The 16,886-nt window shown below is 40.9% G+C and overlaps 1 protein-coding gene and 2 long non-coding RNA genes across 15 annotated transcripts in view; 1 reads left to right on the forward strand and 2 right to left on the reverse strand.

Annotated features, from left to right (window-relative positions):
• Positions 1–849, reverse strand: part of LOC309349105 — a 33,678-nt gene extending 32,829 nt beyond the window's left edge. For all 5 annotated transcript variants that reach the window (XR_014159707.1, XR_014159708.1, XR_014159709.1 and 2 more), the window contains exon 1: positions 262–849. This is a non-coding gene — a long non-coding RNA (uncharacterized lncRNA). The remainder of the gene's footprint in view (positions 1–261) is intronic.
• The window catches only part of ST18 (ST18 C2H2C-type zinc finger transcription factor), a 192,254-nt gene that overhangs the window by 167,597 nt on the left and 7,771 nt on the right, over positions 1–16,886 (forward strand). For all 9 annotated transcript variants that reach the window (XM_081874044.1, XM_081874043.1, XM_081874040.1 and 6 more), the window contains 8 exons: positions 4,476–4,588; positions 7,639–7,701; positions 8,305–8,373; positions 11,189–11,251; positions 11,470–11,550; positions 13,023–13,244; positions 15,382–15,470; positions 16,547–16,650. In XM_081874044.1, coding sequence (XP_081730170.1) covers positions 4,476–4,588; positions 7,639–7,701; positions 8,305–8,373; positions 11,189–11,251; positions 11,470–11,550; positions 13,023–13,244; positions 15,382–15,470; positions 16,547–16,650 — 804 coding nt within the window. The remainder of the gene's footprint in view (positions 1–4,475; positions 4,589–7,638; positions 7,702–8,304; positions 8,374–11,188; positions 11,252–11,469; positions 11,551–13,022; positions 13,245–15,381; positions 15,471–16,546; positions 16,651–16,886) is intronic.
• The window catches only part of LOC309349056, a 37,681-nt gene continuing 33,770 nt past the window's right edge, over positions 12,976–16,886 (reverse strand). Inside the window, exon 8 of the long non-coding RNA XR_014159638.1 lies at positions 12,976–13,105. This is a non-coding gene — a long non-coding RNA (uncharacterized lncRNA). The remainder of the gene's footprint in view (positions 13,106–16,886) is intronic.

Raw genomic sequence — 16,886 nt, forward strand, 5'->3', positions numbered from 1 at the left:
GAAACCAAGCACATTTTTTTTAAAAAAACCCCACACATAAGCCGCATCCCATTTACTCCTCTGTGTTCCTCACAAAGACACTAGAAGAGAACATCAATATGCATGTCAACATGGCACATCAATTTGGCCCACAATAGAAACTGAATAGAAAACAAAAAATGCAGCTGTGGTCCCCTGCCCACCCCTTCATAAATAAGACAAATATTTACATAAAGTAATTCATCATTTGTAAGAGATACTGTACTAAATTATAATTTAAACCTGGTGATTTCCTTGATTTTTGTTATGTTCTTTTCATTTTTGTGTTTATTGAGCTTTGGCAGGATGTTGTGGGGTGTTTTTTCTGCTTGTTTGTTTGTTTTCTTCCCCCTCCATCTTTTTGGCCATGTTTTCCATAGGAACTTGTTGCCAGAGCTAGGCAAAGTGGAGGTTTATTTGGACTTTCTCTTATGACAAAAAAATAAATAAAAAATCAGCATTGACCCTTTTATGCCAACCGACTGACACTTTGATAAATTAACAGAAATCAGAACACTTTGTTCAGCTTTATATATCCCTGTAACTTAGGAACGGTACAGACAAAATGGCTGCCAGGTGGAGGCCATATTACTATTTGCTGCCATAGTGGTTTCATACTGAGCAAGCTATTTGTGGTCAAAAAGCAGAAAATTAGAGTTTCCTCTCCATGTCAGTGAAAATTTTGGGAGTGAAGAGTCTGTGGGATGTTAGCATCCGAAATGCATACGTAAAGGGTTAATTGCAAGAGATGTAGAACTCTGCAATGTCATATGCCTGAGGCAGTTACGGCAGTTATGGCAGTTAGTTTAAGAGTCTTAACAGTTAAAGCAGCAGGTATGTTGTGTTAGGCTGCTGTCTGCCTCAGAGTTTCAGTCAGTCTGTAAATGTTGGTCAGCCTTAGATACAAATCTATGTAAGATGTTTTGGCAACTTAAGTATCACCTACCTGCATTGTATATTTAATCTGTAACTGCAAGTACAAAAAGTTATATGTTATTTGAACTTTAAAACAGAGTGTCTTGCGTAATTTTTATAGGAAGGAAAAAGAGAACTAATTAAAGAGCCAAACAACCCAGGGCTTTCTTCTGCATACTCTGCAAATGGGAACTAATTCCCACATAGTATGGGACAAAATTCCTGAATCTTTTGGATAACTGCTGCATACCAATATTAAACACAGAACAGCTACTTAAACTTGTGATACAACTGCTCAGATTTCAGTTCTAGAGGATCACTGGTCCATGTAGCTTAATATTGCTTGCACCAGAGGTAGCCAAACTGGTGGTCCCTCTACCACACACGTATATTTTAACTCTGACCTGCCCCAGCTAGTCAATGATCAGGGATGGTGGTGGTAGTAGAAGAGGGCACTTCATTGACTCCCATGGTCAGCACTGACTAGCAATGACCCTCCACGGTTTCCCAACCTGACTTGGGAGATACCAGGAAATGAACCTTATACCTTCTTCACAGAAAGTATTTTTCTACTTGCTTAGCTATGACTGTTTCCTCAAATAACATGCTTCAATAAGTCAGTTGCAACAAGCAACCATTTTAAAGCTGTGCCTTCATGCAAGTCATTATGTGTGTGTCTTCTGGTCCTGAGCAATCTCACAGATGATAGATTTTTAAAAAACAAACAAAAAACAAAACACCTTGTGTTGAAGTGACACTCTCCTTAGGCAAACAATTGCCATACAGGCCCACTTTTTGTTGATGTTATTGTTTAGCATCTTGCTTTAAATTTCTGGCAGCAGCACCCAGGGCAAAGGGGTTAGGAGAACACGAGGCTGGCTGAAACATGTTAGATGCAAGTGGGTATGATCAGAGGACTATACAGAAGCCACGAGGAAAATAAACCACCAAAGAGTTATGTGGCAGCTTGTGGTGCTTGTAGAGAAAAAGGACAAGGATAAGCCGATCTTGTTCCTAGCTTGTGACGGGGTAGTAATTGCAAGACAAGATTGCTGTGCTTGTTCCTATCTCTGAGGTTGACCTTGCTAAAGAAGTGCCTTATCTTCCTGGGTCCTCAGCAGTTGTTGCATTTGTGGTGATGAAAGAGGAGGAGGAGAGTGTTCGTTGTGACACAGATGCTCACATTTCAGTCTTAGACATGCTAAAACACTTGTTTGTTAATAAAGAAGTCCTAAACCAGGATAATGAGTGATTTCAATATAAACTTACTTCAATTCAGCTGGTATTGATTTGGACCCATCCAATGAACCAAACTCACAACTGGGTCCTGTTGCTGGTGATATGAGCCAAGTTTCCAAAAGGGCAAATTGTTCCATAGTGAATCTAGTAAATCCCTGGAGATAGTTATGGGGTTTATCCAATAGATTGCAGCTGCAGAAGTAAAAAATATAACAACCCCAAAACATTTCTGTGAATTAAACAAAAGACTTTGGATCTGAGTACATAAAACCTTAATGGAGACAATACTGTATACAAAAATTGCTGCCAAGATTTTCAGCACATAGGCATTCTCAGCTTAAAAGTTGTGGGTTTTGTGCACCACTCTTTTTAAAAAGATCTGAAACTTTAACAGAATACTATTTCCTCACAAGTCAAGCTTGCATCATCCAACCCACAAGCCTCCTGATCCTCCAAAGTCAACTTACTGTCTCTGAAATGTTTTGGGGTTTTTTTAATTCTACAGCTTTTCCAACACTAGATAACAGCAGGAGTCTTAGAAACGTCTCAAATTATAAGGGTGTAAGTTGCCTCAAAGTAAAATAAAATAATCTATTTTTAATTTATTTTCTGGTTCATATGCACAACAGTTGGCTGATTTTGTTGGTCATTTCTAGAAAATATTGTCTCCCTTGTACACTGAGAAATGGCCTGTCCAGATGCCCCTTTAAAAAAATAATCCTGAATTTGGAAGAGGCTCACACTTTCTCCAAAAGGAAAGTGCTGAGAAATAACTGGAGCTGTCAGTTTAGTTCAACTGTCAGTTCTCCAAAGATTCCAGGGTTTAAAATGTTGAAAGTGCCAGATGCTATTATCTGTTATTCGTGTTGTCATTATGTTCTGGTCTTTGCAGAAATCAATATAAATGTCCATCTGCACATTAATGGAATTTCATTCATTTATTTTTGTCATCCTGTGTGCACATAGGAATATGTGCACTGGCAAGAACTCAACTTGAAACTAGTGGAGCTTCCCTGCCATCCCCAGTAAGCCCCCCCCCCCAAACACATACACACAAATACAGTCTGCAGTTTGGCAGACTGTTCTGGAAATAATGGGGAAGTTCAGCTTTTGTACACATCCCCCCACTTTTGAAAAAAAGAGAGAGCTCTTAACTGGAAGTAAGCTTGTTATCAGTGGTACCTTATTTCTCTGAATCAACTGACCACTTCACAGTAGTCAGCACTTGTGATGCACATGAATGGCCTCTCAAGTTTCTCCTTCCTATTTATTGTTTGAATATTTGTGACCTGCCCTTTCATAGAATCCTATAATTGTAGAGTTGGAAGGTACCTAAGGATCATCTAGTCCACCCCCCTGCAATGCAGGAATATGCAGCTGTCCCATACACAGATTGAACCTGCAACCTTGGCATTCATGCAATATATTAAGGTGGCTTAGAGCATGCAATACAGCATGCTTACAGCATGCAATGCAATAAAAGCAATCAATCTAGGTAAAACATAATTAAAACAGCAATAAAGCAGCAATAGATAATGGCTGGTTAAAAAGAAAAAAATGTCAGGGCCTACCTAAAAAATACAGCTTTTAAGAGATGTCTGAAAGAAAGCAGGGGCAGTTCTTGCTGAAGCTGCACAGGTCATGAGTTCCACAGGACAGGGCTTGCTATGCTAAAGCCTTGGTTCCTAGTGAAGGCAACTGAACCCTAGGGGCTGAAGCAGGGTCAGCCCAAGACATTCTGGTACCTGCAGCGAATCACAATATGGTGGGGGCCCCTCCCTACCAGGGAAGAAGAGATGAATGAAGATTAGGATCTGCTGCCATCACACCTTGCCTTGTGGGTGGCTAGTTTTGGGCTAGGTAAACCCCCAGAAGGGCTCCATCAGAGATATTATCAGCAGAAGAATTAGGGGAGCATTTTCACTAAATTTCCCCAAGGACAGGAGAAATTCTCAAACCGTTTCTTAGGGCTGAGGCTTTCCATTAGCAGTGGCCATAGGTTGGCACCTTAACTCTGCCCATCCCAAGGCTTTGTCTTTGTCTTGCTGATGTTGCAAGCAGCAGCTGCTATGTTGGCAGTTTGGGCACCATTTTTCACCCTGCTAAGATGGGAATGGTGGCCATTGCACAAACAAAAGATGGAGCATATTGTGATAACATTCTAAATTGTGATAACATTCCTAGGGGAAAAGGGGGCGGGAGAGAGAGATTCAGAAATAGGTCTTCTGAGAAATTTTGGTTCAGCTCTAGCTACCAGTATTGTGTTGAAGATAGAAGCACCTCATTCTTTTCTGTTATTTCAGAAAGATCCTGCGAGCTGTCCTGAAAGCCTGGATGAAAAAAGATACTCAGATGTCTCGGTTCCTAGTCCAAAATCTAAGCTCCATTCAAGAGATCTCAAAAAGGAACTGATCACGTGAGTCACAAAACATTCCTTTCCTTCTTGTTGTCTATGGGCTTGAGAAGTCCACACACTGCTGATTTGCCCAGGGTGAAGAAATGCTGGATCTCGTCCCTAATATACACTGCAGAATATTGGGTGCCATTACATCTTCCTTTTTAGCACTGGACTTTAAATCTCTGGGTAGATTTGGGGCAATATTCTCCTTTACTTTTGGCTCATGCCACGTAGCAAGTATGAAATCTTCAGGGAAATGATCACTTCATAAACAGGTCATCCATATCCTGCATGGGGTTGGATCCCACATATAATTACCGTATTTTTCCGTGTATAAGACTAGGTTTTTTTCCTTTAAAATAATGTCAAAAATTAGGGGGCGTCTTATACTCTGAGCCATCTCCCACCATTTTCTTAAATCTGAATCCCCCAAAACAGGGGGTGTCTTATACATGGGGGCATCTTATAGATGGAAAATACAGTAGTTCCTGTTTGCTGTACCTGAAATCAGTCTACAGACAGGCCTGTTTGAATGCTACAATTCTGTGGGAACACAAAACAACAACAGAATGTGTTCGTTGCAAAAAAATTAACTTTGCCCAAGAAGAGCTAGGTTTCTAATAGAGCAGTTGTTGACATGTAATAGAGCAGTTCCTAATCAGTCAGTTTCATATGATCAATGTATCATTAATAGTTGATATTCTTTATCTTTCTCTGGCAGCATTCACAAGATGGTTTATTCCGTTTTACACTTGTTCTTAGCCAAAAGGCTGAGAAGTGTTTCCGTTTTCACAATGTTTTCCTAACTATTAATTGCCACATTATATTTCAGTTTCCACATGATATATAAGCCACGTATAGAATATAGTGGGATATAGCACAAGTTTATCACTCATTTCCACATTATTTGTCAACGGGTTTTTTTCTGGAAGCAAATAACACAGAAATGAGCACTAAGCTTCTGCTATATTCCACTATAGTTCCAGAGCTGGCTTTTACACCATGTGTAAGCTCAAACATAATGCAAAACTTAATAGATAGGAAGAAGTTGTGAAAATGGAATAAACAGCCACATGAATGCAGCCTCTATCTCTGTTTTCTATAATTTCATTTATTCATCACCAAATACTTTGATATCAATTCTATGTCTGACGTTTGCCTTATGGATGTAGAAGCCCTCCTCCAGATATTACTGTTCCCATGGGCCAAATCTTCTTTGACACAGCATGCCTCAATCTAAATCTAAAGACTGCTCACCATATTGTATTCACACTTATGTGTTAGCTTTGCCTTTTTTAAGAACACAAATGTTGATGAAGCTAGCAGAAGGAAAAGCAATAATTTCCCCAGTGACACTTTATTTTTATTTTTTACTATTTATTAAATTTCTATTTAAAGATCTATTGCTGTGTGACATTAATTCCAGGGATCCACACAGCCATTTACTACCTTAATAACTGAACATAATTTCTTCTCTCTATAGTTACAATAACTCCAAGCCTTGTATGCGATTTTAAAGCATCCGTAATACTTGCTCTGCATGCTGATGTGTACCCAAAATGTGCTTGCCTACACAATTTAATTCATAAACACTTAAGACTCGCCATTTAAAGATTCTAAAGGTAACACTGAGGGCAGAGGACATTTACTAAATATTCACCGGCAGAATAGGTAGTTTAGTGAGCAATACAAATGGCTCCATCATGAGGAAGCACCTAAAATGACAATAGCAATTGTAAAGAAAAATTCTACCTCTGAGGTTCAATTACAATGAACTTTCTTCATTATAAATATAGATTACGTATTTTTAAATATTAATGGTCTCTCTGGTGATTATATTTATACCAAAGCAGCTGTATGACACAGAATGGAATAAGTTGTCTAAATGATACACTAGTTCTTTAAAAAAAAAATGGTGCATTCTATGCTTGTTTTTAAAATATTACTTTGTGGTCCATGCATCAACAGTGTTTTGGGAGGATTAACTAAGAGAATAATTTTGCTTCTGAAGAAATAAAAAAGTAGTAGCTGGAACAAAATGCAGTCTCTGGATTTTTCAAAGTAATTGGGGAGGGGGGCTAACGATTAACCTGTAGAAAATTGGAATAGGTGAGCCTTTTTCAGAAAAGGGCAGTTTCTCATATCCTAGGGCCCTCAGGTTCATGATTGTTAGTCCTTACAGTGTCTTGGTGAAGTTGGGCCATCTAAATCACGAGATCACATCAGCTTTTAATATAACATATATTGTGAATATATAGCAAGGGGTGTGAATCCAGATCCATACACAACCTTTTTTAAAAACATTAAATTGAACTTTCCCCCCTGAAAAAAAAAAAATTCCTGTGGTGAATTAAGAGTCTATGGGCACCCAATGCTGAACTAGTATAGCGTTTTTACAAGAATATGAAAGTTATTGCATCCATGCCTTCTGAGAATTTTCAGCTCAGCTTTGAACTCATCTTCACTGTCATAATATGATTGATGTGATAAGAAAAAGGTTCTATTATGAAATGTATCATTTCAGCCAAATGTAAGGATGGTTCATACACATAAGCATCATCTTCCCATGCCTCTCCACATTATTGTGTATCACTTAAGACAGCATTTGAGCATGGAAGCAGTACATAAATGAATGAATCGTAATACACTTGGAGAAATATCAGCACAAATTAGGAAATGTAGTGTGGAAACCCATTGGGTGGTACTTGACTAAATTTTACACAGAGTAGACATACTGAAATGAAGTGCCCTAACTTCCTCATGTTCATTAATTTCAGCGGGTTTACTCTGAGTAAAATTTATTTGACTATCACCCAAGTTCATTTTTTTTTTGTTTGCAATGGCATGAAGAAAAATTGATGCAATCACAGAAAGGCCTGAGGGTATCTCTCACACTAATATTTCTTGGCACAGTAGGACACCTCATATATATCTATGGGTATGTAATAGAAGGGTGTTCCCATTCATGTGGGAAACAATTATCCATCTTTGTATGTTTATCGCACAGTTCAATAAGAGAGATATACAACAACTGTATGTGTGTCTGCATTTCCATTTTATTTCCTTAGGTGTCCAACACCAGGATGTGATGGCAGTGGTCATGTGACAGGAAACTATGCATCGCACCGCAGGTAAAAAGTGAGAGCAATTAATAACAAAAGGAAGGCATGACATTGTGGACTTTTTACTTACAAACCTGTTCCCATAAAAAAAAACCTGAGCAATTTAGCAATAAAAACATATAAAAACACAGAGCTGAAATCCAGTACAGATGTAGATGGGGATAAAAATCTCCATTTAAAAGGAAGGTCTCCAATAAGTACCAAAAATATAACAGAGGCAGAGCTTGTTGGATATGTAACAGGAGAGTGTTCCAAAGGGTAAATGCTACTAAAGGCCCAGTTCCTACATTGTGCTGAATGGAGCTCCCTATGCAATGGTTTCTGTGATGACCAAGGTGCAGCTTACAAACAAGTCCCTGTAGCAGTTGAAATGCATCATCTGAGCAAGAAGGAGCTCTGTGGCCTATGAGGGATACCCAGCTGTATCAACTACTACACTCTTCCTTCACATCCCTATGGGGATGAAGGAACTAAGAAGGGATTTGTTTACAAGCGGTTGCTCTGTGATCTGTTTTTTTTTAATTTAATGGTTAAATATTTTTAGTGCAATCTTTTAATATTTGCTGAGGTATATTCAAGGAAGCCTATTTCACATTTGTTTTTTCTCTCTAGTGTTTCTGGCTGCCCGTTGGCTGACAAGACCTTAAAATCCTTGATGGCCGCCAACTCTCAAGAGCTTAAGTGAGTATTAGTATCAAAGGAGAGGGAGGGGTTCATTGCTGTTCTCTTCCTACATATTTTACTTACTTCAAAACCCAGTCTGCTTGTTGCGCAACAGGAACCAGTAGAGCTGCAGAGCAGATGTTTGCTCAGCCTTTGGGGTAACAACTCCAGCTTCCTGTAGAATGCACTAGTCCAGCTCCTGCTCCAGTGCTAGGTTTTGGTCATTGACACATGATATGGTGTCCTGGATATGGTGGCAAAGGGTGACAGGTAGCCAGGCAGGGGAATAAGCCTGGATAGTTACAAATGCTCTCAAAGCAGGCCTAAAGACGTCTGACTCCCTATTGTCCAGGGACTGCATGATTATTAATTCACTTCTGAATTAATTTCAAACAGGAAAACTCCACACATCAGTATTTTGTTACAGGTCTCATAGTTAACTATTTTTCCACATGTGACAGCCATGTCCAAAAGAGGGATACTAACAGGCTTGGGGAAACTCCAGGGGTTGCAGAAGTGCAGAAAAGATTAGGGAAAATACTTTATTGTGGGACCCCAAAAGCATAACTTGAATAGAAACACTCTACAGTGGAATATTTTGTTGCAGATCCCACTAGTCATTGTCTAACTTCTACACCTCGGCCATTCTGCCCCATACCTGTCCAGTTTGTCCCCTTTCACTCATGCAATCCTACCAGTGTAAGAAGTGTAGCTATAGTAATAGTCACCTCCCATGGGGACAAGGTTGCTGGGTTTGCACCAGCAGGGAGTTGAAACTGCCCTGGCTAAGGGAATTTGGGAGCAGTCTTATCCCACCCAGCAGGTATAAATCAGAGGAAGGGGAGAGAATCTTACTGTTTGTCAGGTCTTGAAGTAGATGTGTCTAAATGTTGGGAAAGAAAATGTTATTCTCATATTTTGAAAGCCAGCTGGAAATACCAAGTCTTGCAAGATGGCTGGATCTCACAAAATACGCAGTCTGGTTTTTCAGATCAAAGTACTTGGGCTAAGCTTTAAAATGTGAGTGTTTATCCAAACCAAGCCTGCAAATCTTTCCTTTTTATCCTTTGCCACTAGACATACCCCTCTGCATGTGGTTGAGGCAAGCATTAAATCAGATGAGTCCATATACTGCAGAGAAAAGTCACAAACAAAAGAGTGGCTGTGGAGGTTCTTAAGGAGGCCTGAGCAATCTGGGCATCTGGCCTTATTATTGAAGAGGAAGGTTGGCAGGCAGTCACCTAGTTATCATTGGGAGCGTTTTGGCTGATGAAGATGCTTGGATAAAGTCTGGCGAAGGCTTCCAAGAATGCTTGACAGAATCCTGTGCTCGTGTAGTGCAGCTTGAAAAAGTGCAACAAATACAGAGCTGGTTACTAATTTGTTGTGAGGAATGCAGACATCTTTCCCGAGGGCAGCATTTCTGTTTGAGAGTTAATCACATCTCCTCCCGCATTCCCACTGTAGCATCTTGAGGAAATGTGACTGTCTTCAAAACTGGTGCATTGGTTGCAATAGTGAGCACTGTGCATAACGTCATTGGGCCATTGGAACTTGTGGGCTACTGCCTGTGCAATTGCTAGGAACATATGAACCTGCCTTCTACTGAGTCGGTCCATCAAGCTCAGTATTGCCTGCACTGATTAGCAGTGGCTCTCCAGGATTTCAGACATGATTATCTCCCATCCCTATCTAGAGGTTCCAGGAATGAAGTCTGTGACTTTCTACATGCAAAACAGTTGCTCTACTGCTGAGCTGTGGTCCTTCACCTCAACTCTTACTGATGAGCAACACACTCTTACCACCACTACTGCCAGGATTGTCCCTTCATTCATGAAGCAGTGCTGGAAACTGTTGTATGCTATTAACAAGCACTTCATTTTATGCTTCCAGCTGCGTTCTGCCCCACTCTCTCTGGTTTGGTGAGGTGGTAACAATAAGAGCAGAGTAAGAGGTCTGACAGGAAGCTCTTCCTCCCTTCCCTCACCCCTCTGGCTCTGGCATTGAGAATTCTGGAATATTAGTGTCTCAGCTGCCAGGAAAACGGACATGTCATTTTCCTAGGATACCTGAGCCCTTATGGTGCCATATGGGGATTCTTCCCTGGCTCAGATTGCAATCAGAGAAATGACACTGAGTTTTGAATATAGGCAACTATTCCTAACATGCTAAATTTGTATTCTGAACCAGGTTAATATAACTTCCAGCAACATCACTATTCTCTTGTACAACCACTGCAAGCCTCTCTGAGACACTACTGAGTATATTCTATATGAGGCCACTAAGATGTTCCCATCACACCTGTATTACACATCTATTATAAGTTCCCCTATGGAGATCCAGGTCTGATGGCATGAATAACTCCACTGCACAGTATTAACAAAAGAAATACAAAATGCTGTTTGAGCCAGACTATAAAATCCCTATTCCTAGAAGAAAGAGAAACAAATATGTGTAATGGATATACAGGGGGTTATATTTCTTTCTTTAACAATTAATCCAGTGCATATATTTGAGCCTGACTATATATATTTTCAGATTTGAAATGCACTGATTCTAATAAATCAAATGATTATTTTCATCTTCCCCTTCCCAGAAATCTAAATAACTGAGTGGGGAAATTGTGAGGTTTATATCAGTGGCTGAGTTTTCATGTACAACACAGCCCTTGTACACCCCAAAATAGTTGCTTTCCTTAGGTACCCTTTCTTATTTTTCCAGTTGCACATGGTTATGTCAAACCAGGAATGTGGGAAATTCTAATGCAAAAATCCCCTAAATTAGATATTTTATGAAATGTCAAGGGTCATCTTCTCTGCACTTTGCTTTATAGATGTCCAACTCCAGGATGTGATGGGTCTGGTCATGTCACTGGAAACTATGCCTCACACAGAAGGTAAGAATCTTCTGCTTATTTTTTTTTTGGGGGGGGGAAGCTTTGGCACTCCAGATTTTGCAGGACTACAACTCCCATCACCCCGACCACTGGCTATTCTGGCTGCAGCTGGTGTGAGTTGGAGTCCAACATTTGGAGGGCCACAGGATCATCACCCCTGAATCATCCAGAAGCAAAAGCCTGGGGAATCTATATTGCTCTGCTCTGTGTACTTTCAGCTTGTCTGGTTGTCCCCGAGCCAGGAAAGGTGGTCTCAAAGTGACTCCTACCAAGGAAGAAAAAGAAGACCCTGAACTTAAGTAAGTGGAGTGGCAAAGGCTTGTCACTTATGCCTCACTATTCAGTTGGATACATCACAGGAAGATTGGTCTCAGATTCACTAACTTAGATCCTCTCCTAACAATAAATCCAAACAAAACCTCCAAAGGATGGTTTTATGGTTCAGGTGCTGTTGTGCTGTCCTTGAAGTAAACCAGATGGCACAGCTCTGGAAAAGTCTCAGGTCTTAAGAAACAAAGGAGAAGCATAGTCTCTGGCTCATCCCCCAGCCCAGATGAGCCAAACTTTAGGCAGAGTCCCTTTTTAGACACTCTATAATTCTTCTTCTGAGCCCTTATGACCAGTAACCTCACCCTTCTGCCAGACCTGTACACCCACATGTAGGGAAGGCTTACAGATCATACATTATTTCCCCTACCAGTTCACTGGCTGATGCTTACAGGGGCTGACAATTGTCTGCATGTGAAGACTCTGCACATGAATATTTGACCTCATTTCGTTATAAAAAAAAATACCAAGATATATTTATATAGCAAGATAGCATATGGCAGGACAGGCAATAAAATAGAAAACATAATAAGAAGAGTGCAAAATGATCATTAAAATGATCGACTGATCAAAACATCTAAACAGTTGCATAGGCCTGCCTACATAAAAAGGTCTTTCAGAGATGCCTGAAAATCAAAAGTGAGTGTACCTGCTGAAAAAGTGATCCACAGCATGGGACTCATGACACTATGGCAGATCACTAATGGAAGCTAGTTGGGCCTCCTTCATATTTAAAGCCACCATATTTAAAGTATTTCACAGTGCAATCCTTTGCATACAGCCGTCTATTGAGCTCAATAACAGTGTATTAGACTATATTTTTTAAAGTGGTATTCATATGGCAGCCCTAATGTATAGACAGCTTGGAACCAGCAGCCTGTGGGCCAATCTTGGCCCACCAAGGAGTCTAGTTTGGCTTGCTTGGCCATTTTCCTCAAACCGTGCCTTTTACTTGTTTCCTTTTCCTTTTAAATATATTTCCCTTGTTCCTTCAAATTAAAAAAAAACCTTCCAGAGCAGCTTGCAAAAACCCCACACACTATTTAATAGTGCATATAAATAAAATCAATCAATGACTCTTAAAACAAGAGTAAAATACAGTAGCCTAAAATTCAGTAATCCAGCATCAAACAAGGCATTTGCTTATTAGAAACCCTTCTAAGAACATAAAAAGATGCTGTTGGGTCAGGCCAATGACCCATTTAGTCTAGCATCTCACAGTGGCAAACCGGATGCCTACAGGAAACCTCCAAGAAGGACCCAAGCACATTGAAACCTTGCTATTAGTACGTTCATATTATAACAAAGTAGGTTTTATTTTATTTACGGGGAGGAAATCTTTCTTGAGGTGTTGTCGCTGGTACATGGACATTTTCCCCCTCTGCCTCTTGGTTTTTCTTTTCTTTTTCCTAAAAATAACATCAGTTTTGCTGTGCTTCTGTAGATGTCCGGTGCTAGGCTGTGATGGCCAAGGTCACATATCAGGTAAATACACTTCTCATCGCACTGCTTCGGGTTGTCCTATGGCTGCCAAGAGACAGAAGGAGAGTCCTCTCAATGGGTCTTCGCTGCCCTGGAGACTGAACAAGCAGGAGCTGCCACACTGTCCTTTGCCAGGCTGCAACGGGCTGGGTCATGTTAATAACGTTTTTGTCACCCATAGAAGGTATCACTTTGTATCTTTACTTTTTTTTAACTCAACAAATACCTACAATGTATTGCAATTGTGTGAATTTAACAAATGAAGCTGTTGAACTGATAGGAAAAATCTTGTTAGGATTTTGCATAAGTCCCTGAATTAACCCCAACTCATTTCCTAGAGGTGTCCAGGGTTTTTTGAGATGTCTTTGGTTTTATTTTTGCTGTCTAAACATTCATATATCAACCTAGAATAGGTGAGAAATCTGCAAATGCAATTTACTGCTTAGCCTTAAAAGCTCTTTTTAAAAGGCAAGGTATTTTTAGCAGCATATTACTGAACTCTTCTTTTCATGTACATTTTGAAGTTGACTCTGAGTTGCAAGCTTTTTAGACTTTTAAGACCACAATCCTAAATTCACTTATCTGAGAATGCAAATATAATTTATTGCTTTAAAGTCCTGTTTAAAATGCAAAGTATTTTTAGTGGCAAATTACTGAGCTGTTATGTTCATTTGCGTATCTAAGCTGACCCCGGGAGTTGTAAATTTGGTGATGTTCAGCTAAGTATTACTCCAAGTAGACCAACAGAGATTAACAGACCTAGCTTGGTCATGTTCATTCATTCCAGTGGGTCTACTCTTGAGTTAAATTTAGTTGAATACCAGTCACAGATTTTAATAGAACAATCCTATACACATTTACCTTGGAATAAGCCCTCTTGAATCCCATGGAATTTATGTCTGAGTAGACATGTATAGGATTGTGCTGTAATTGGTCCAGGGTTTTACACTGCTGCCTCTAGTTGCAGATAGCGTGACAGAGGTAGAGGGCAAGGCAGCAGGGTATTCAGCATGGTGCAAATGCAGTTGCAGAGCCAATCCAGCACTCCTGTGATGTGTTTGTGGCACATTGACCTCATCACTGCTTTGCCTCTCCTTCCCAGTAATGACCGCTCCCCACTTAAAACAGGGGGCGCCTTTTGCGTGGATGCGTGCAGCCCTGGATCTGGAGTGGCCCCATCAGCATAGGCTTTGCCTTCCCTCAGGTGGGATACCTGGAGGTCCCCGCCTACCCCAGCGAGTTGTCCAATCCCACCTGGGGGAAGTGTTGCCAGGGAAACCAGGCCAGGTAAGGAGAGGGATTACCTGCCCACACAATAGAGGGTGGATCTTAATTGTTAATCCTCACTTGGCTCCAGAGCTTCTCCCACCCTACCCACCCTCAGTTAATGTCTTCTTTTGCAGGTTAACTTTTCTTCATAGGTTTTGCAGGTTAACCTGTCTCCACAGGTATGCGGGCGCTGCTACGATAAGGTCGCTGTTAAAGGGCCGGAAAGGAATTTCCCTGCATTGGCAGGTTTCGCCTTTCCCGTAGCAAAACGTCACAACTTTGGCGGTATCAGGCCTTGGGCGGAATCCTTTAGTCCATCTTCCTCTTTGCGGCGGCGATACCAGGGTTCCCCGTTAAAGGGGTTTTTGAAGGGAGGCTTTGGCCGTACGCCGAAAGGTCGTCATTGCTCTCCCCTGCGGCGGCATAACGGGGGCGGCTATCTCTGCTTGAACATATGTTCTCCAGAGCCGGCCCATCCCCCCCACACACACTGGATAACCCTGATGCTCCCTAGGTCCCCGGCTGGGGACTAGGGAGGGAGAACGCCCAATGCCTGAGCCAAGGTCTACCCACATTTGAAATTTAATAAAGTTGTGGCCAATGTAATCCCATAGCACGTTGTCTAGAGTCGTTATTCCACATGACGGGGGGACCACTCGGGATCTGGGGACTCCGCCTGTCCACGCAAAGAGCACTGACTTACCACCGCTGCACCATTATGTACTATTTTCCAGAAGGTGTGTTTAAGCTTCTGCTTTGGTAGCAGCCACCATCGAAGATGACCCACTACATAGTTCAAATGAGGCTATGTCAGGAGCTGCACTGAGGACAATTTGCCTATTTGTTCTCTTAGAGAGATTTTAGTAACTACACAACCATTTCGGTCATTGGCAATATTCTGCGCCCAGTAACACTGTAGTAGCAATATAGGATTGCAGCTTACATGCAGCACAATAAAATGGACTTGTACTGCCAAGACCCTGGAAGCTGAGATACAGCAATCAAAAATGTGTTTCAATTTTCAAATAGGTCCCCTTTCCTACTCTTTTCAGTTTGTCTGGATGCCCTCTGAATGCACAAGCCTTAAAAAAGGGCAAAATATCTGAAGAACTGATGACCATCAAATTGAAAGCAAGTGGAGGTAAGAAGATAACAAAAACAGTACATATATGACACTGGAATCTGGGAGTAAGGAAATGAGTCTGTCTTTGCCCAGTACTGTCTTCTCTGGCCAGCAGCAGCTCTTTAGAGTCTTAGAAAAAGTGTCTTTCCGTCCAGCTGCCAAATATTCTTTCACAGAAGATGCTGTATACTGAAAGCAGGACCTTCTACAAACACAGAGCTACAGCCCCTCTGCTGCCTGCCTCATGAAGACACATAATTGGATTAATTAATTTAATGTTTGGTTTACTTAAAAATATATATAATTACATTGTGCCTTTCATTTGAACATTTTAATTAAAAGTACTTTGTACTGCCTCACAATGAACAGGACACAGGTAGAGATGGACAAATTTGCCTATATCCGTGTCTCATCTTTCCAGTCCACCAGATTTCCACATCAAATTTGCAATCATAACAATAAAAACCAACAACAATTTAATAATAAAAATGGACCTCACCAAAATTCATCAGCACTTTGATATGTGCTTCTCCCAATATGCACATTTTTCAAGCAATTTCCCTTAACGTATTTCTGTACATGTGCATTTTTATGCACATGCTGTGGTTGGGGAGCTGCACAACAAAATTTGGAAAAGTGCAAATTTGGAGGGATCGCTGCTTTTCAGTGTGCTCATTGGTTCAGAAACTGCAAAATAAAAGGATCTGCATTGACATGTAATTCAAATTTCTCCCTCATCCTGAGCTATGGCGACCTGTGCTCTGTTCCCAGGGTTGCCCTTCAACAAATATCGGTACTGGATTGATCCTTTCAATCCAGGCAGGCCACTTTCAGCCACTTGATGGCCTATTGAGCTCCATCAGTGCAAAGGGAAAATTTCATGGCTGCTTCTCTGCCCCTGACATGCCATAATGGAAGCTTTGACACTGACCCTGTTAAGTGTAGAATTAAATTGCAAATGCGCAATTTTGATTCCAGAGACCAGGTTAACTGAAGAGGCTTGTTCTATAACATACCATTACACAGGGGTTAGCATTTGCCCATCTCTTCAGTCAGGTGTGATTTTACACTTGACTTGGCTCATTCTTGTGCAGGTTTAGAGAATGAGGAGGAAATCAGACATTTGGATGAAGAAATAAAAGAACTGAATGAATCCAACCTTAAAATTGAAGCTGACATGATGAAACTTCAGACACAGGTAAGGAAGAAAATCTCTGATTGAGAGCTTAAAAACAAACATCAAAAACTCCGACTATTCTCTGGCATTGCAATGATGGTGAACTCTACTGCACAGTAGTGTAGGTTGCCAGCCTGGTTCACATGAGAAGCCGTTTTCAACAGAGCCCAGTAACAGAAGCACATGGCTGAACTGAGACAGCACCGGGTGTTGAAAATGTGCACCCGCTAACAATCTTATACCTGGGGCAACTACCC

Source organism: Podarcis erhardii, assembly GCF_964252035.2.
Source record: "Podarcis erhardii genome assembly, chromosome: 8".
NCBI classification, from domain to species: domain Eukaryota; kingdom Metazoa; phylum Chordata; class Lepidosauria; order Squamata; family Lacertidae; genus Podarcis; species Podarcis erhardii.